The sequence below is a fragment of the Cetorhinus maximus genome, chromosome 23 (genome assembly GCF_964194155.1).
Source record: "Cetorhinus maximus chromosome 23, sCetMax3.hap1.1, whole genome shotgun sequence".
NCBI lineage: Eukaryota > Metazoa > Chordata > Chondrichthyes > Lamniformes > Cetorhinidae > Cetorhinus > Cetorhinus maximus.
Window position 1 is genome coordinate 14,043,433 of NC_135901.1, and position 21,925 is coordinate 14,065,357.

At 44.6% G+C, this 21,925-nt stretch overlaps 1 protein-coding gene across 1 annotated transcript in view; it reads right to left on the reverse strand.

The window, feature by feature from the left end:
* Window positions 1–2,710: 2,710 nt before the first annotated feature.
* LOC144697352 (uncharacterized) overlaps window positions 2,711–21,925 on the reverse strand; it is a 95,468-nt gene continuing 76,253 nt past the window's right edge. The window contains exons 2-5 of the mRNA XM_078569343.1: window positions 6,126–6,395; window positions 5,992–6,036; window positions 3,821–3,928; window positions 2,711–3,040 (exon numbers count right to left, since the gene is read on the reverse strand). Of these exons, the coding sequence (XP_078425469.1) occupies window positions 3,822–3,928; window positions 5,992–6,036; window positions 6,126–6,288 (315 nt within the window). The 5' untranslated portion in view covers window positions 6,289–6,395 and the 3' untranslated portion in view covers window positions 2,711–3,040; window position 3,821. The remainder of the gene's footprint in view (window positions 3,041–3,820; window positions 3,929–5,991; window positions 6,037–6,125; window positions 6,396–21,925) is intronic.

The window sequence follows — 21,925 nt, forward strand, 5'->3', positions numbered from 1 at the left end:
CTGGAGCCACATGTAGGCCAGACCGGGTTGGGATGGCAGATGTCCCCCCCTAAAGGGGCATTAGCGAAGCGGACGGGATTATTTACAGCAACCGTTGTTGGTTGCCACGGCAACTGTGACTGAGACAAGTTATTTTTGTCCGACTGAAGTAAAACTCTAGCTGCCTTGGTGGGGGACTCGATCCCCTGTCCCTAGGGCATTAGTCGGGGCCTCTGGATTACTCATCCACTGATAATTAGTTACAGGCTTGAACACAGAGTGGCGAAGCAGGCTCGAGGGGCTGAATGGCCTCCTCCTGTTCCCCCATTTATCATTTCCCCCATCTTATCGCTTATTGTGAGGGGAATTGAATAGAGAAATGGGGAGGTCATGCTTCAGTTGTACAGGGCACTGGTGAGACCACGTCTGTAGTACTGTGCACCAGTGTTGGTCTCCTTATTTAAGGAAGGATGTCAATGCATTGGAGGCAATTCAGAGAAGATTTCCCAGACTAATATCTGGATTGTCTTATGGGGAAAGGTTGGACAGGCTAGGCTTGGAGTTTAGAAGAGTAAGAGGTGACTTGATTGAAACCTTTAAGGTGCTGAGGGGAGTTGACAGGGAGAATGTGGAGAGGACGTTTCCTCTTCTGGGAGAATCTAGAATGAGGGGGTCACTGTTTAACAATAAGGGGTCGCCCATTTGAGACCAGAGAGGAGGAGAATTGTTCTCTCTCATAGGGTGGTGAGTCTTTGGAAGTCTCTCCCTCCAAAGGAGTTGGGAGCAGAGGCTTTGAATATTTTTTAAGGCCGAGGGAGAGAGATTCTTGGTATTTCAGGTTAGTATCAGATCATTATTAAATGGCGGAGCAGGGCCTGAGCGGGCTGAATGGCCGACTCGTGCCCCTTGCTGGCGTGTTCGCTGACAAGGCATCGGTAGCGGGGACCGAGGCGCTCTGGTGTTGAAGCGCGCAGCGCATTTGAACTTATCCGATATCGACAGACGCATCTGTCGCCCTCCCGAGTGTGACAGATGTGAACAATGACCCTTTGTGAATTATATTAAAATACCATTTATTGGCAAACGTCGTGAGATGAACTGCACAGCTTGGAAAATCTCGTGCAAACTCTTGGTAAAATGTGACAGGGCTAAGAAATGCTCTATGGAAAAAAGAAAACAGCTAGAAGTGTCTGAAGGCAATTGAAGTCTACAATGGAACCTGGTATTCAATTTTCTTCAGTGACCGTGACATGCCAATACCTCTCGCTTTGCATCGGCCTCTTTAGGATATTTACATCCGCTCACGTTAAGTGTTCCCATAAAGTGTCTTGGAACACGGGCTGCTTCCAATATTTCAGAGTCTCAACTGCTGGAGCCTGGGGGTCCAATTTTGAGCTCTGCACTTTGTGGAGGGACTCAAGGCCTCTGGAGAGGGGGAGGTGGGGGGGTGTGTGGGGGTGTGGTGGACGAGGTGTACCGGGAGCGAGAGGCTTCACTTGACGTGGAGAGGCCAGAGAGGCTCCCCTCCCAGCCGGGAAGGAGGAGGGTGGGTTCAAAGAGAGAAGTCCAAATTTGTGAGGTGTTTCGACCAGGCAGCAACTGGGGGTGGGGGTGGGGGGGTCACTGAGGTGGCAGGAGGGGTCAGTGACCAAGGGGGTGAGGCGCTACAGTTTATGAGGGAGGATTGGGGAAGTTGGGACTGTCCTCCTTGGAGAGGGTGGGGGGAAGGCTGAGTGGAGGCTTGATAGGAGTTTCCAAAATGATGAGTTAGGGGTGCTTGGGCAGAGCAGATAGGGAGAAGCTGGTCCCGCTCGTAAACGGATCGAGAGCAAGAGGGCAAGAGTTTTAAAGTGTTTTGCAAGAGAAGCAAATGCGAGGTGAGGGGAAAGCTTTTTCACACAGCGAGTGGTTCGGGTCTGGGATGCACTGAGCTGGGAGTGTGATGGAGGCAGGTCCAGTCAAGGCATTCAAGAGGGCATTGGGCCATTATTTAAATGGAAACAATGTGCAGGGTTACAGGGAAAAGGCAAGGAGGTCGGCACTCAGTTAAAATGCTGAGAGAGAGAGAGAGAGAGCTGGTGCAGACACGATGGGCCGAATGGCCCCCAATTCTACACCCTAACAATCATGCGATCCTGTGAACCAGAGAGGCACAGGTGGAAGGCGATTGGCTGAAGAACCGGAGGGTGTGGGGTGGGGCCGGGTGGTGGGGGGGTGGAGGTGGGTGAGGAAAATTGTCCTTCTCAGTGGGAACTTTCTACAGGATGTCAGGTGAATAGGGAACGGAGATGCATTTGGAGGGCTGGGGAGAGAGAGAGAGTGGTCAAGCGGAATGAATTGGATGGCTCCTTCAAAAAGGCCAGCAGGGCAGCGATGGGCCGAATAACCTCCTGCGGTGCTGCGGGACTCTACGACTTTTCAGGCCGGTGATTTTGTTGTCCTTCCCAAACGCTGGATTATGACATCCCATAGGGACACTTCCACGTGATTGGACGATAATATTCCAAGCGCCTAGTCATGAGGCTTCATGTATTGCTGAGAATTCAGGACAGGCTGTCAAAACTTTTTGCCCTGTGCTCATCAGGACACATTCGCAAGAATGCTAAATTGCAAAGGGAACAACAATTTATACTGCTTGGGAAGAGAGTGCAGGTTCCTCGCAGCAATGCTTCAGCTCCGCACTACCAAACGGCTTTAAGACTTAATGTACAAAGATAAGAAAATATACATCTTACAATTACACAGTCGGTACTTTTAATATATGTTCAGACAGCTACAAAGGTAAGTATGAGGAGAGTTTTACCAGAAACTGTATATACAAGAGATTAAGCTCAATAAGCTGCACTGTCCTTTGAGAGGGACGGATAGACATTATGCAATCGTACATTCCTGAGGATTTGGCACACGCAAACACGTATATGCATCCGACACGCGGCACATCGATGTGGAGGCAGACGCCGTCAGCCGAAAGCGTTATTCTGCACCGCAGCCGAACCAAAGACCTTTCAGCCTTTGCCGTGGTTCCCATGATTTGTTCTGTGTTCGTGGTCAACTGGTTGTCCTGATTGGAGAAAGAGAAGGTGGTTTTTAATATGGCGCAGAATTGCCCCGCTTTGCCAAACTATCCATCAAAAGTGATAACCTGGCCCTTATCAGGAATGGGAACATGTCTGTATAGTGTTAAGAGACATGATTACTTGGAGTTTACAGCACACAAAAGGGGTCTTGCAACTCAAGTGGCCTACGTCACTTATGGCGTCCCACACTAGCCTCCCCTTACTATGTCAATGTCTCATTCATTTTTTTTTTTGTTAAGGTTTAATGACAATTGCATTGTTAACAGGTCACGGGTGCTTGTCCACCGACAAATGGGGATGGCTGGGACACTGGGCAGGGGGCGGTTGGAGTAGTGGTGACCGTGCTAAGTCAGTAAACTCTCTCCAGCGAAGACAGCAGCTGGGCCTTGGCTTTAGCCTCAGCAGCCGGTGTGGATCCAATTAACGTGCTAATGTCTTATCCCGTTCTACTTCATGCGTCTGTCCAGGATGCAGCCATGGAATTCGCCTCCATTATTCCCTGTGTGGGAGCGAGTTCCATATTCTCACCACTCCCTGGGCAAAGATGTTCCTCCTGAATTCCAGCTTATGCTCCTGGCCCCGTTTGACCAGCCTCGTCAGGGGAAACATTCCCTCCCCTCGTGAACTCTTGCGTGGCCTTCAATTTCCCACCCCCCTCCCCACCCCCACCCCCCCCCTTCCCCTCAGCCCCACCCAATCAGGTCAGCCTTGGGGCCCCCACCTCTGGGAACAGAGCTGGCTCAACGTTCCTTCCGGTTTCTCACCTTAGGAGACCCAAACACGAATGGTCATCAAGACGTTGAACACGATGCTTTTCAGGAAGATCAATCTTAAGAAAAAGACCGTCAGAGAAATAACATTTTCCTGTTTGTCTGCAAAGAGGAGGAAAGTGAGAAAGATCTATCTTAAAGCCATGAATTGTTTGACATTCATCAGTGTTAACACACAACATAGAACCTTAAGTAGGGGGGGGCACTGTATTCAGCATTGGTCTTTTTAAAAACGATTACTTGAAGCCAACGAAGCCAAGACATTCGCTCGCTTTTCATGTTCACAATGTGTTCTTTACCCCATGGCCTTCTGGGAGACCCAAGGGGTCCCAAAGAGGGACAACACGTCAGAGCTGTAGCTCAGAAGTAATTTTATGTGCTCCTCGCCCCTGTGCACTTAAAAAAGACACACACACACGCACACACACGCGCACATACGCACATACATGCACATACACGTACACACATAAACACTCACACACACAAGCACACGTGCACATACACCCACACACGTGCACATACACACGCATACACACACACATGCACATACACACACGCACACACGTACACATACACACACACACACTCGTGCACATACACACACACACACACATACACACACGTGTACATACACATGCACATGTGCACATACACACACACACACACAACACACACACAGAATGATAGAATCTCTCAGTGCAGGAGTGGCCCTTCGGCCTATCGAGTCTGCACTGACACGTGAGAAACACCTGACCTACCTACCTAATCCCATTTAACAGCACTTGGCTCATAGCTTTCAATGTTATGACGTGCCAAGTGTTCATCCAGGTACTCTTTAAAGGATGTGAGGCAACTTGCCTCCACCACCCTCCCAGGCAGCGCATTCCAGACCGTCATCGCCCTCTGGGTAAAAAAGTTTTTCCGCACATCCCCCCTAAACCCCCTGCCTCTCACCTTGAACTTATGTCCCCTTGTGACTGACCCTTCAACTAAAGGGAACAGCTGCTCCCTATCCACCCTGTCCATACCCCTCATAATCTTGTACACCTCGATCAGGTCTCCCCTCCGTCTTCTCTGCTCCAACAAAAACAACCCAAATCTATCCAACCTCTCTTCATATCTTAAATGTTTCATCCCAGGCAACATCCTGGTGAATCTCCTCTGCACCCCCTCCAGTGCAATCATATCCTTCATATAATGTGGCGACCAGAACTGCACACAGTACTCCAGCTGTGACCTCACCAAGGTTCTATACAACTCCAACATGTCCTCCCTACTTTTGTAATCTATGCTTCGATTGATAAAGGCAAGTGTCCCATATGCCTTTTTCACCACCCCGCTAACATGCCCCTCTGCTTTCAGACATCTATGGACACACATGCCAAAGTCCCTTTGTTCCTCAGAACTTCCTAGTGTCATGCCGTTCATTGAATACTTCCTTGTCAAATTACTCCTTCCAAAGTGTATCACCTCACACTTTTCAGGGTTAACTTCCACCTGCCACTTATCTGCCCATTTGACCATCCCGTCTATATCGTCCTGCAGCCCAAGACACTCAACCTCACTGTTAACCACCCGGCCAATCTTTGTGTCATCCGCAAACTTACTAATCCTACCCACCACATAGTCATCTATGTCGTTTATATAAGTGATGAATAATAGGATAATAGGGGACACAGCACAGACACCTGTGGTACGCCACTGGACACTGGCTTCCAGTCACTAAAGCACACACACACACACACACACGTGCACACACACATATACACATACATATACACACACACAAAGTACATAGACACACCACCAGGCATGTACACACAAATGCACAAAGACAAAAACACCCTTACACAAACACACATACATGCACACAGAGACACAAATACACAAACATACACACACAAGCAGACACACACAAACACGTGCACACACACACACACACACACACATGCGCACATACAGAGACATACACACAAACACACACACACTCAGATAGAGACAGACACACGCACACACACATGCGCACATACAGAGACATACACACAGACACACACACACTCAGATAGAGACAGACACACGCACACACACATGCGCACATACAGAGACATACACACAAACACACACACTCAGATAGAGACAGACACACGCACACACACTGTACTCACCTCCATATTTCTCCCATACCGTAATACAAGATGCCCCAGGGTCCCCTGAAATGATAACGGGTCACGATTATTTATCACAATCCCAATTAATGATGTGCAATTCGAATTGGAAAGCATTAAGGGAAGGAACATACCAGCCTTTGCTAACTCCTTGGATTGATTCCCAGTCGTGCATTGAAATCCGGCTGTCTGCCCTTTCATCAGGAATCCCACCATGCTGTAGCTGCGATCGACGATGGACAGCGAGGCGTTCGCCGTGCCCCAAGTCTGGTTTTCAACCCCGGCCTCCACGGACATGGTGTAGTTGTTGGGGAAATAGTCTATCGCCAGGCACACGGGTCCAACCTTGTGACTGCTCTTGGGCGGAGGGAGGACATAGATGGACGGCTCCGAAGCCTCCGACTCTGCTCAACGAGAAGAGGTGAAAGGGAAGCTCCCTGAATTAGAATTGAGGGCATCGCCATTGAGCAAGCTTCGCTACACATTATTCACTGTCCAAACGTAAAGTGCAAGCCAGAGCCCGTGACCTCGCAAGCATTTTACACTCAGATACAACAACGTTCATTCTCTCCTCGAGTTCCTCAGGTAGAAATGGACCTTAAGCCACCAGCTCTTAGGGCTTGGTCTACCCCAGTTTTTCCTTCGTTCCTGTTCTTGTGAAGGGGCTACAGCTTGGGCGGCCTTGACACCCTGGGAGAATATCAGAATTAGGAGCAGGAGTAGGCCCTGTGACCACCCCCCACCACCCCTCCTCTGAGTGGCTGGCACCTGATGTCGAAGGCATGCGTCTATAAAGCGCCAGACACTCATGTCTGGGGGAGCAGCCTCTCCACGTCTAGCCTCTGAGAATCTCCATCCTTACCCCCACTTTTGAATCCGATTTTTAAGTTTTAATTTATTTTTCTTCCTTTAAAAAAAGGTATATTTTCATTTATTGATGCATTTCTCTCCCTGTTTATTCCACTTCGTTTATTTGTTTTTTAAATCCTTCCCCCCCCTCTCCCCTCAGAAGGCCATCTGTCACTTGTTTCTATGTTGTCCTTTCACAGAGTGCTTACCCTTGTTCTGCTATTAAAACACCTCCTGCTTTCTTACCTTTATGCCGCTATCATCACCTCCTTTAGTCTTTAACACTAGCATTAACACTCCCTTTGTCTTGTGCTCATAACACCTTTGTCAGTCTCTCCTGAGCTCCCACCTATCCCTGACCTTCTCATTTCCCCCAGCTGCTTCACCCCCTCTTAAACAGGATAACATCCGTCACATTTCTACCCCTCTTTAGCCCTGAAGAGGAGCCACACGGACTCGAAACGTTAACCCTGTCTCTCTCTCTCTCCGCAGGTGCTGCCAAACCTGCTGAGTTTTTTTCCAGCATTTTCTGCTTTTGTTTCTTTCCCTCAGATCGCCAGCATCTGCAGTATTTTGCTTTTGCCTCTGAGTATTTCGTAGGTTTCAATTAGTTCAATCCCTGTTCTTCAAAAACCCCGGGGAATCCAGACCCAGGCTACTGGGCCTGTCCTCACAGGACAGCTCTCCCATTCCAGGTCTTCCAAAGTGCTCACTCTATGTAACATGAGGCAAATTATTGACAACCCTCCAAGGGAGGCTTATTTATTTAATCCATCTTAACGCTGGTCATATCCTCTGCTAACTAAATTCTTACAACTGACAGATCCTTTACTGATTATTATCTGTGTTTTCAACTAGTTTTCCATCACATTACGTATGAATTAGGAGCAGGAGAGGGCCACTTGGCCCTTCGAGCCTATTCCGCCATTCAATAAGATCATGGCTGACCTGACTGCAACTACCTGCCCACCCCCGATAACCTTTCACCCCCCCCTTGTTAATCAAGAATCTATCCATCTCTGCCTTAAAAATATTCACTTCCACTGTCATTTGAGGAAGAGAGCTCCAAAGACTCACCACCCTCTGAGAGAAAAACAATTCTCCTCATCTCTGTCTTAAATGAGCGACCCCTTATTGTTAAACAGTGACCCCTAGTTCTGGATTCTCCCACAAGATGAAACATGCTCTCCGCATCCACCCTGTCAAGACCCCTCAGGATCTAATATGTTTCAATCGAGTCGCCTCTTACTCTTCTAAACTCCAGCGGATACAAGCCTAGCCTGTCCAACCTTTCCCCATAAGACAACACACCCATTCCCGGAATTAGTCTGGTAAACTGCTTCTAACGCATTGACATCCTTCCTTCAATAAGGAGACCAATTCTGTACACAGTACTCCAGATGTGGTCTCCCCCAGTGCCCTGTATAACTGAAGCATAACCTCCCCACTTTTGTATTCAATTCCCCTCACAATAAATGATAACAATCTATTACCTTTCCTAATTACCTGCTGTACCTGCATACTAACCTTTCATGATTCATGCACAAGGACACCCTGATCCCTCTGCATCTCAGAGCTCTGCAATCTCTCACCATTTAGATAATGTGCTTCTCTTTCATTCTTCCTGCCAAAATGGACATTTGCCCACAACGCATAACCTTTCCATCGCTCCCTTTTGTTTCAAGGTTGACTATATCTTGTTGCATTCAACTTCTGCCTTCTGGCCTCTACCACCTCTGAATAGCTAGTTTTGTTTCAGTTCACATTTAATCTGCTTTGGCCATTCACCAATGATAACCCATCACCGAAAGGCTCATTTCTTGGAATAGTTGCCTTTAATGCGATGAATGAACCAGCCCCCAGTGTAGATGTCCAGCGCTATTTGTCGCTCCATTGCTGTTAATCAGCACAACGTTCTTTCTGAAGTCACTAGGGATTACTTTCCTTTCCCACTCAAATCGGCCCTCATTGCGAGGGGGCTCGCAACGACTGGTCAATGTTGAGAAGGTTTTTCCACTAGCAGGGGAATCTCGAACTAGGGGACATCGGTTACAGGATAAGGGGGCACTCATTTAAAACTGAGAGGCGAAGGAATTTCTACTCTCAGTGGGTAGTGAATGTCTGGAATTCTCTATCTCAGAGAGTTGAGGAGGCTAGATCACTGAAAGCATTTAAAGAGGAGGTAGGGAGATTTTTGAAATATCGGGGAGTTGAGGGCTATGAGGAGCTGGCACGAATGAGGAGTTGAGGCCTGGGGCAGATCAGCCATGATCTTATTGAATGGCGGGGCAGGCTTGAGGGGCCGAATAGCCTACTCCTGCTCCTATTTCTAATGTCCTTATGACTTGAGTACAGGAGCAAGGATGTCTTCCTGCAGCTGTACAGGGCCTTGGTGAGACCACACCTGGAGCATTGCATGCAATTTTGGTCTCCCTACCTAAGAAAGGATTTACTTGCCATAGAGGGAGTGCAGCGAAGGTTCACTAGGTTGATACCGGGGATGGCGGGACTGTCATATGAGGAGAGATTGGTTCGACTGGGTCTGTATTCACTAGAGTCTGGAAGAATGAGAGGGGATCTGATTGAAACATATAAAATTCTAAGAGGGCCGGACAGACTGGATGCAGGGAGGATGTTTCCACTGGCTGGGCCGAGGGTTGGGGGTGTTGTGGGTGGGTCATGTACAAGGGGGTCACAATCTCAGGATACGGGGTAGATCATTTGGGACTGAGATGAGGAGAAACCTCTTCACTCGGAGGGCGGTGAACTTGTGGAATTCTCTACCACAGGAGGCTGTGGAGGCTGGGTCAATGAATATATTTAAGAAGGAAATAGATAGATTTCTAGATGCTAAAGGCGTCAAGGGGTATTGGGGGGGGGGGGGAGAGCGGTAGTGTGGCGTTGAGATAGAGGATCAACCATGATCTTATTGAACGGCGTAGCAGGCTCGATGGGCCGAATGGCCTACTCCTGCTCCTAGTTTCTATGTTTCTATGTGAAGTGCTGTTTTTCCCTTGGAATTTTTACCCCTCTCTAACTGAACAGAGTGCCATTAGAGTGACATTCCCTGCAACGTTGCTTCCACCCTACCCCCCAATCCCCACCACTTTCTAAGCTTATTGGGGGTCTGCACTTCACCAAGCGTAGGCTGGTGCACCGATCGCTGCTCCGTCGATGCGGACACGGGCGCCCCTGTATTTTGAACATCAGTGACACATCTAGTCCACTGCCCAAAAGCATAGCGATGGAGAAATATCGACAGGGTCAGCTTAATCCTAGCTCCACAGCCGAATGGCTGTCGACTGCCACATTTCCAAGGTCCATGCACTCCCGGTGTGCAAACCCACCAATTGCCCCACATGGCTTGCCTCTCGTTGACATCCAAAGTCCCTGGCCTATTGACCCCATTTTTAAAATATTAAGATATTAAAACTGTACGTTGCATTTTCATTGGACTAGGGGGAGATGGTGGTGCTGTGGTAATATCACTGTGCTGGTAACACGGAGGCCTAGGCTTAGGCTCTGGGGAGGCATGGGTTCCAATCCCACAATAGTAGTTAGAGTCCTAGAGGTCTACAGCACAGAAAAAGGCCATTCGGCCCATTGAGTCTGCACTGGTCAAACAAGTACCTAGCTACTCTAATCCCATTTTCCAGCACTAGGCCCATAGCCTTGTATACCATGGCATCGCAAGTGCAGATCCAAATGCTTCTTAAATGTTATGAGGGTATCTGCCTCTACCACCCTTTCAGGCAGTGGGTTCCAGATCCCCACCACCCTCTGGGTGAAAAAATCCTTCCTCACACCCCCTCTAAACTTCCTCCCCCTTACCTTAAATCTATGCCCCCTGGTTATTGATCCCTCCACCAAGGGGAAAAGTTCCTTCCCTGTCTACCCTATCTATGCCCCTCATAATTTTATACGCCTCAGTCATGTTCCCCTCTCAATCTCCTCTGCTCCAGGGAAAAATAACCCCAGTCTATCCAATCTCTCCTCATAGCTAAAACTCTCCAGCCCAGGCAACATCCTGGTAAATCTCCTCTGCACTCTCTCTAGTGCAATCACACCCTTCCTATAATGTGGATTCCAGAACTGCACACAATACTCTAGCTGTGGCCTAACCAGTGTTTAATACCGTTCCAGCATAACCTCCCTGCTCTAATATCCTATGCCTCGGCTAATAAAGGCAAGTATCCCATATGCCTTCTTAACCACCTTATCTACATGTCCCGCTACCTTAAGAGACCAGTGGACATGCACACCAAGGTCCCTCTGATACTCGTTACTTCCCAGGGTCCTAACATTCATCATTCCCGTGCCTTGTTTGTACTGCCCAAGTGCATCATGCATCATCTCACACTTATCCGGATTAAATTCCATTTGCCACTGATCAGCCCATCTGACCAGCCCGTCTATATCCTCCTGTAATTTAAGGCTATCCTCCTCAACTATTTACCGCCCCACCAATTGGTGGTATTTGAATTCAATGAATAAATCTGAAACTGAAAAGCTCATCTGAGTAATGGTGGCCATGAAACTCATCGCCGATTGTTGTAAAAACCCATCCCCCTTTAGGGGAGGAAATCTGCTGTCCTTACCTGGTCTGACCCAGGTCCCTCATTCCAAAATCATGAGGGGCCTGGACAGAGTAGATATGGAGAAACTGTTCCCGCTCGTAAACGGATCGAGAACCAGAGAGCACAGTTTTAAAGTGTTTTGCATGAGGAAGCAAATGCGAGGTGAGAAAATTTTTTTTCACACAGCGAATAGTTCGGGTCTGGAATGCACTGCCTGCGAGTGTGGGGGAGGCAGGTTTCGACTGAGGCATTCAAGAGGGCATTGGGTGACTATCTACATAGAAACAACATGCAGGGTTAGGGGGAAAAGGCAGGAGATTTCCAACAAGTTAAAATGCTGAGAGAGCCAGTGCAGACACGATGGACCAAATGGCCTCCTTCTGCACCAACACAATTCTGTGATTCTATGTGAGACAAGCCCACAGCAATGTAATTGACTCTTAACTGCCCTCTGAAATGATGTGGCAGGCACGTTTACCCCCCCCATCAACCCCCGTTCAAGGGCAATTAGGGATGGGCAACAAATGCTGGCCTTGTTGGTAAGGCCCAAGTCCCATGAAAGAATAAATGAGCAAAAACTAGATTCCCACACACGGTTGTTTTGCAGTTAATGTCTCTCGATTACTTCTGTCCTTTCGTGCTGTTCTGGTCGTCATTTGCCACTTTCTATTGTATTTTCCTTTGGCGCTAAATTATAGTGTCCACGAATTTTATATCGGATGTTTTAATAGGAAGAAAGGCGGATTTACTCAGTTACAGTCAGACTAGTTCCCGATCCAAATGTTTGCTTGTGGTTGCCTGTACCTTCACACAGTGTCTTATTGTCTCACAAAAATACTATCTGGTCAATCCACAATGTCCCCCTCACCTTAGAACATAAGAACTAGGAGCAGGAGTAGGCAATTCAGCCCCTCGATCCTGCCCCGCCATTCAACATGATCATGGCTGATCTCATTTCGGCCTCAATTCCAAATTCCCGCCCTCTCCCCGTAACATTTCAACCCGTTACTAATTAAAAATCTGTCTATCTCCTCCTTAAATTTATTCAGCGTCCCGGCATCCACAGCGCTCTGAGGTAGTGAATTCCACAGATTCACGACCCTTTGAGAAAAGTAATTCCTCTTCATCTCTGAGTTAAATCCACCACCCCTTAGCCTAAAGCTAGGCCGTCTCGATCTAGAATGCCCCACAAGGGGAAACATCCGCTCCACGTCTACTTTGTCTATCCCCTTTAGCATCTTATATACCTCAATTAGATCTCCCCTCATCTTTCTAAACTCTAGCGAGTATAGGCTTAAACTGTTCAATCCCTCCTCATAAGACAAGCCCCGCATCTCTGGAATCAATCAAGTGAACCTCCTCTGAAACGTCTCCAATGCAATTACATCCTTCCTCAAGTAAGGGAACCAAAACTGTGCACAATGTTCTTATGTTCTTAATTGGGGCATCTTGATTAATGATGACTAAGCCTTATCCTTATCCTTATCTGTGCCACTGGGAAAAATATATGTACTATGAAAGGGAGATAATTTAATTTTATTCAACCTAACACTTTCCTCTGTGCTTAATCTGGTTTTTATAATCCCAAACAGAAAAATGCACGTGCGAGGGTAATCTGTATCTTTCTGCAGTGTCTTTGTCTAATCTCTTACAAACGAACAAGGAGCAGGAGTAGGCCATTCAGCCCCTCAAGCCTGCTCCACCATTCATTAAGATCAGGGCTGACCTGATAGTAACCCGAAATCTGCATTCCACCCACCCCCGATAACCCATCACCCCCTTGATTACCAAGAATCTATCCAGCTCTGTCTTAAAAATATTCAAAGACTCTGCTTCCAACTCCTTTTCAGGGAGAGAGTTTCTCGCCAGCTCTCTTTTGTTCTATTTTACCCCATACCACCGAGTTTACAGATTGCACCATTTAATGCAACTAGTGGATTGTACAATCATTTAAAAATATTGTTCATTATATTAAGCATCGCAATATTGGTTTAAAGCAGCGTGTAAAATTGCATCCATCTTTATTTTTAATTCGTCATTATATATTTGACCTGTCACTAAATCTTGCAAAACTCCCTTTTCCATTCCAGCCTATGCTATCTTCAGAGATTCTTTCCATGTGTAACCTATTTCAAAGTTGAAGAATTTCACCATCCTAAATTCGTCCTCTCTCTCTGTAAGTTTTATACTTATTACTAGTTAACCTCTGCACAGTTCAGACATGGTAATGACTACACAATCCTCTAAATTACCCACACGAATAATGTCCAAATAACTTTCTAGTGCTAACATTCAATGAAACGCAGGATTGCAAATTGACTTATGTTTGGTAAGATACTCACGTGGCTGTACAGTTAATCTAGTCCCTGTTCCAAATGTTAGTTTGTTGTTCACTCCTTGATTCACACAGTGCCACACCATCTCACAAAAAAGCCCCATGGCTCATTTTGTGTGCAGGCCATTAATGCATATGTTTATTTAATGCATTCCAACATGTTATTGTGCTGGATAAGTGACATTTTCTTTTTAACTTCATGAATTTGACACAAAGATTGGTAGGAAAGGAAGCTGTGAAGAGGATTAAGGAAAGTGACATGGATAGGTTAAGTGAGTGGACAAAGATCTGGCAAAATTGAGTACATTGTGGGCAAGCATGATCTTGGCAAGTAAAGTAAAAAAAAAAAAGCATATTTTCTAAATGGTGAGAGATTGCAGAGCTCTGAGATGCAGAGGGATCTGGGTGTCCTAGTGCATGAATCAGGAAAAGCTCGTATGCAGGTACAGCAGGTAATTAGGAAAGCTAATAGAATGTTATTATTTATTGTGAGAGGAATTGAATACAAAAGTGGGGAGGTTATGCTTCAGTTATAACAGGGCACTGGGGAGGCCACATCTGGAGTACCGTGTGCAATATTGGTCACATTATCTAAGGAAGGATGTCAATGCATTGGAAGCAGTTCAGAGAAGGTTTACCAGACTAATACCAGGAATGGATGGGTTGTCTTATGGGGAAAGGTTGGACAGGCTAGGCTTGTATCTGCTGGAGTTTAGAAGAGTAAGAGGTGACTTGATTGAAGCATATAAGATCCTGAGGGGACTTGACAGGGTGGTTGTGGAGAGGATGATTCCTCTTATGGGAGAACCTAGAACTAGGGGGCCACTGTTTAAAAATAAGGGGTCACTTATTTAAGACAGAGATGAGGAGAATTTTTTTCTCTCAGAGGGTGGTGAGTCTTTGGAACTCTCTTCCTCAATAGACGGTGGAAGCAGAGACTTTGAATATTTTTAAGGCAGAGCTGGATGGATTCTTGATTAACAAGGGGGGGTGAGAGGTTCTCAAGGGTAGGCGGGAGGTTACAATCAGATCAGCCATGATCTTATTGAATGGCGGAGCAGTCTTGGGGGATAGAGTGGCCCCTACCCCTGCCCCCTGTTCGTGTGCACCCTCGAGTATCAGTTGATCCTGACTATCTTTTCAAATCTACGATAGTTGCTGGCCTATCTTGTCCAGCGTCTGCCATTATTACATGCCATTTTTAACTTATATGCTATACGAACAGTTGGCAATATTGAAAATAAGTTTTACAGACGAGTCGTTGTTCGTTTTATTTCCAGTGAAACTTAGTTCAGTAAGTGGCCCACTTGGCTGCACAATTGGCTTGGTTCCTCTCCTAAATGTCAACAGCCCTGTTCCCCTATTAGTCACAGACCCAAGCAAAATCTGCTACATGAAGTTTCATTCTGGTCCCACAGCACAGGACTGTTGCTACCAGCTACAATGGCAACTTTCCCTGACTGATCACCACCATTGCCAGTAACTTCAAATTGAGGGCAACTAGAATTCACTGCAGGACTTCGCTCCTTCCTTGCACGGTCTGGACTGCGCCTGATTCCCGGCCCTTGTGTTAATGGCCGCTAGTTTTCGATTCCCTCTCAAGTGGCTCTGCTCCCGCATTCTCAATGTTCTTCATTATTTACAACCCCCCGTTAGCAGTTTATCGATTAGCTTTCTCTTTTCTCGAGAAAAGAGACCATAGCCTGCTCAGGCTTCCCCGAATGTCATTCGCTTCATCCATTTTTTAAAAAAAGAGTTATACTTATCGAAACAACATTTTGATTATCACGCTCATAATCATCTTGTTGCAAAATGGGACTAGCATTCATTGCACCATTAGCTTGGTTCCAGATTCAAATGTTAGCTCATCAATACTATTCACACACCATGACTGCAGGAACCATTCTACCCCAGGTCAAGCATATAGGCAATGGAATGAATTGCGTATATTTATGGATTATCAATATTCAAAGACAGTTCAACGCCTGCTCAATATTGCATATTCCCTGTCTTATTCAAAACAATTTGGGCCCAATCGCCCACATTAGTACCAATTGCGATACAATGTGTAACTATGGTTTAATTTTTGCTGGTGCTTCTCATTTCCATTGATCGTTTGTGGCGTTATGGTGCCCAGAATTTATAATTTGCTTGCAAACTAAGTAGCACGGTCATCTTGAGGGACTGGGAATGAGTTTCTGCCAGGATTAACAAGGAGCTTGGTTGCATCTCCACATATTAATTTACCCTGTCCTCCAAAATGCATACAGTAACAAGTGTAATCATAGCCTATCTGCCAATTATAGATGTATTTTCTGTGCATTGCCTAAACTGAATCAGGCAATTTCTCTATATGTTCAATATTCCTCAATATTGTAACATTTGCACCACATCATTTTGGAGTATGATGGATGTATGTTATATATATGTGTATATGTGTGTGTATATATATCTATATATTTAAATGTATATATATAAAAATATATATGTGTTTGTTGTTATATATAATGTATACGTGTGTACATATATATGTACTTATATATGTGTCCATATATGTGTGTGTGTGTGTGTGTGTATATAATCACACAATATATAATATGTACATATACAAATATATATATGCTATAGATAGATATTTGTACAATAAAAGGCAAAGGATTGAGCTGACTTCCAATCTACCTCTTTTATTGGTACACTTTTATTCTCATTGTCAATGATTTGAAATACCTAAGCATTCGAATTCAAATCCTTTCCTGGTTATTTTTGACAACTGCCTAATTTCAATCAGATTTGTGACATTATTCTTTCAAATCCCAACACTCACCGGGTTCTACGATTAGTCTGGTCCCACTTCCAAATATAAGCTTGTAGTTTGCATTATTCACACAGCCCTACATTACCCACCAAAAACCTTCTGCTCATTATTATTTTTTTTGCCTATCTTGTGGATGCAAATTAAAGAATCCACTCAGTTTACCTTTTATTTTACACATATATCATCTATCTAGAACATATATATTTATATATACAGATATATAGTGTGAATATATATGTACACACATATATAGTTATAGAAACACACACATATATTTATAAGTACACACATGATATATTTAATAATATAGACACACTAATATAATAATATATACTCACTATCTGTTTTACACATATATCACCTATCTATAACATATTTATATATACATATATATGGTGTGTATATATAAATATATGTGTGTGTGTGTTATTATATGCATGTGTGTGTGCGCACATATTATTGTATACATATATAAACACACAATATATAACATGTACACACACACGCACATATATATGCTATAGATAGATGATAATATATTTGTACAACAGAAAGTAAAGGATTGAGCTTACTTCCAATCTACCTCTACTATTGGTACACTTTTATTCTCATTATCAGTGACTTGAAATACCTAAGCATTCGAAATCTCATCCTTTCCCGGTTATTTTTGGTAATTATCTAATGTCAATCAGATTTGTGACATTATTCTTTCAAATCCCAACACTCACCGGGTTCTACAATTAGTCTGGTCCCGCTTCCAAATATAAGCTTGTAGTTTCCAACATTCACACAGCCCTACATTACCCACCAAAAACCTTCTGCTTATTATTATTATTATTTTTTGTCTACCTTGTGGATGCAAATTAAACAATCCACTCAGTTTACCTTTTATTTTACACGTATACCATCTATCTGGAACATATATATACATATGTATAATGTGCATATAGATACACACACACACATATATATAGTTATAGAAACACTCATGCATACATATAAGTACACACATATATTATATATTTAATAATATAGACACACTAATATAATGATATATACTCACTATCTTTTTTCAAACATATCATCTATCTATAAAATATATCTATATATACATATATACACACACACACACACACACATATATATATATAGCTTTGGAAACGCACAAATACGTATATATAAGTACACACCTGCATTATATATAATATAGACACACTGATATAATAATATATACTCACTTTATCTTATATATCATCTATTTATAATACATATGCATTTTATATAGTTTGTGTATATACACACATACATACGCATTGTATATAATAATATAGACACACTAGATACACACATATATATGTATTATATCTATCTATCTATATATATATATATGTATAGGTGTGTATATATAACATATATATCATCATACTCTAAAATGATGTGGCACAAAATGTTACAATATTGAGGAATTTGAATTATATAGGGAAAGTACCTGATTCAGTTTAGGCAGTGCACAGAACATACATCTTGATAGATATACTGTAATTATTCATGATCACTTACTTGGCTCCACAGTTAACTTTGTCCCTTTTCCAAAGATAAGCTTATCGTTAGCTCCCAGATTCACACAGCATGGCGAGCTCCAGCAAAAACCCCCCTCCAGGTTGACTCGAGCGATATTTGCTTTTTGCTGCTTCTGAATCTATATTTTAATACTTGGCATCGCCCGATGCTGTAATAGCGACATTAGCTGTGCAGCATTTAAATGGCCGCTGACATTGATTGAGACATTGGACATTTTATAACTATTTTGTCTGTTGCACAAGCATAGCTTGGTAGCCATTGAAAAGCAAAGGGCTCCATCTCTAGATCAGGTCCCTAGAACCCCCCCCACCCCACCACCCGAGCCCTTCTGAAAGTGCTCTCTCCACGCGTCCATGAATTATCCTCCACGATTACACATGTATCTTCAGGAGGGATATATCACGCAGCTTCCCAACAAACAGATTGGGCTGCTAACCCGTTGAACCAAGAGGTGGGCCCTGACACTTCTCTCTCCCCATTTCAGTCGCCTGCTTCATTAAAGCGACCTTAGGTTGCTTGCTTGGGGGTGGGGGTCACTGACCGTTATTGTCCTACAGTGAACATCAAAATCTGGTAATTATGCTTCGGATTATTGCCGGGATTCGTTTCTTGACAATCAGTGAAGTGGGATTATAGGAAACAATTAGAATTTGGTAATAGAAATATATATATATAGTGCCATGGAACTAAGTGAACATTTGATCAAGTCTGACTCTAAACAAGGGAGGATACGAAACTCCCTGAACTGAAACAATAAATGTGAGACCATTTTCATGGTACCAATTGGTTTATGCAACCTCCTGATCATTATCACACCTGGTAAACTGTTGTTGATAACTCCTTTTTAATGGATTCGAGACCCACACTATTCTTTTAAGTTCTACTGAAATTCCACCACCAGCCTCTGCTGGCAATTGCCCACCATCTCCACAAAGCAGAAATATATATATTGTTCAATTCTTTTTGGGTTTTTCTTTTGCAGATTCTGCATCTGATGTAAAATTGAGAATTACATGGGGGTCAAACCCACCAGCTCACTTAGTATTTTTTTTTCAATTCGTTCATGGGAGGCGGGCGTCGCCGTCTAGGCCAGGATTTATTGGCCATCCCTAATTACCCTTGGGTCACAGGGCGTTTAAGCGTCAACCACATGGCTGGAGTCTCATGTAGCCCACAGCGGCTTTCCTTCCCTAAGGCATTATTCCCTTCCCTGTGGTCACCATTAGGCCTTTAAATTGCGGATTTTTATTGAATTCAAATGTCGCCCTTGTGCGAGATTCGAACCCAGACCCCCCCAGAACATGCACCCTAGGCTATTAGTCAAGTGACAATACCTCGATATGACCTCCACCTAGTTAAAATTCAATTTAATAGATGATCCAGGCTTGTAAAATCAAAAGGTGCTTATTTCAGGACCATCTAACCCTCCCTCTCTCTCTCTCTCTCTCTCCTCCTCCTCCTGCTATTTTATTCGGAGAGGCAGAGGTGCACCCTGTTCCGTGTTGGATGCTTCAAGTAGCTCAGCATCAGTTGCGCGAGGCATGGGTTTATTATGAAAATGTTTCATTATAAGACTGAGGAAACGATTTAATGTGATTTATTTGACAGGCAGCCGACTGGGGGGTTGGGGTGAGCTGGGATTCGAACATGGAGATATTAGAAAAAAAACACAACTCACTTGGTTGAACGATGAGCTTTGTCCCAGCTCCGAATATCAAGCTGAGGGAGTTAGCATTCACACACTCGTACACCCCTCAACAAAAATTATTTCCCTAGCAATGATTCATCTTCCCAACTCCCATTAAGAGCATCCAGTCACGTTTCTCTGAAGTAGATCAATTACAAATCACACCTTCACAGCACCGAGCTCTGTGCTATGTGGCGGCAGAGTGGTATGTCACTGGACTGGATATTCCAGACACCCAGGGTAATGCTCTGGTGGACCCGGATTCCAATCCCCACCACGGTCAGATGGTCAATTCGGTAAAAGAAAACTGTGATTAAAAGTCTGATTCTGACGATGACCATGAAACCATTGTCGATTGTTATTAAAAACCCATCTGGTTCACTAATGTCCTTTAGGGGAGGAACCTAATGTCCTCTGGGGGAGGAAATCTGCCTTCCTTACCTGGTCTGGCCCTACATGTGGCTCCAGACTCACAGCAATGTGATTGACACTTAAAATGCCCTCTGAACAAGGGCAATTAGGGATGGGCAATAAATGCTGGCCTAGACGCCCACATCCAATGAACAAATACAAAATAATTGGGACAAGTTTGATGTCCTGCTCCTCTTTTCGGTCCATTTAAGTTTAGGATTTGGAATTTAATTATTCCTGAATGCATCCAACAGAGATGCTTAGAAATCTCACTTGGTGTAACATGGAGCGTGGTTCCTGATCCAAAGGTCAGATCAAGGTTCACACAACCTGATACACTAATACTAAATACCTTTTCCATCCTGGTATTCCCAGGCGCGATTTCTCAAAATAAAACACAAATCCGTACTTTAGTTTACCTTCTGTCATGTTTCACCATTTCTGACCCACCAAACCGTTCACTTCAGCCCCCCTCAATTAACTTTTATGTAACTTTCAGCACAGGAACAGGTCATTCGGCCCGTCTCGTCCAATGCCCGTGCCCTTGCTACGCCTGACCTCATCTCGCCCTGCTTCACCTCGCCCTCCCCTCTGCGTGTCCACCCATTTCCTCTCCCACCGCACAGCCCTCTGTGGTAGAGAATTCCACAGATTCATTACCCTCTAAGAGAAGAAATTCCTTCTCATCTCTGTCTTAAATGGGCGACCCCTTACTCTGAGATTATACCCTCTGGTCCTCGGCTCCCCCACAAAGGGAAACAACCTCTCAGCATCTACCCTATAAAACCCCCTGAGAATCTTACATGTTTCAATAAGGTCGCCTCTCATTCTTCTAAACTCCAATGAGTACAGGCCCAACCTACTCAAGCTCTCCTCATAAGAAAATCCCTCCCTACCCGGGGTCAACTTAGTGAACCTTCTCTGGACTGCCTCCAGTGCCAGTATGTCTTCCCTTAGATAAGGGGACCAAAGCTGTTCACACGGTATTCTAGGTGTGATCTAACTAGTGCCTTGTACAGTTTTAGCAAGGCTTCCCTATTTCGATACTCCTTTCCCTTTGAAATAAAGGCCAACATTTCATTTGCCCTGTTAGTTTCCCCATCAGCCTATTCCTTGTAATGGAAAGGACCCACAGTCTGATTGGTTTGATGATTGTTACCTCCCTTTACTTCAACAGGCAGTTAGCAACATAATTATTGATGATAATCATCACCAAAAATAATAGACAGTGAAACTTCACTTACTATGTTGCACTCTTAGCCTGGACCCAGAAACAAATGTTTGCTTCTGGACACCATAACTTGGGGTCAGAGAAACTCCTCGACTTGATACCAAGTTTATAGACTATCCCGGAATCACAGAATCTTAACGGTGCAGGAGGAGGCCATTCGGCCCATCGTGCCTGCGCCGGCTCTCCCAATTGAGCATCATGACCTAGGGCCATTGCCCTGCCTTTATCCCCTGTACCCCCTGCACAGTGTTTCTATTCAAATAATCATCGGATGATTGCCTCGATTGAAACCCATCTACGAAATGGACTGCGGATCACATTCATGGATTACCTATCCGTCAAACGAAATGATTAACATTGAATATTTGACACGCTATTCACATTAACTGAGGGTTCGCCAATCTCACACGGTGGCACTACTAATTTAGGCCAGAATTTATGCTGAATA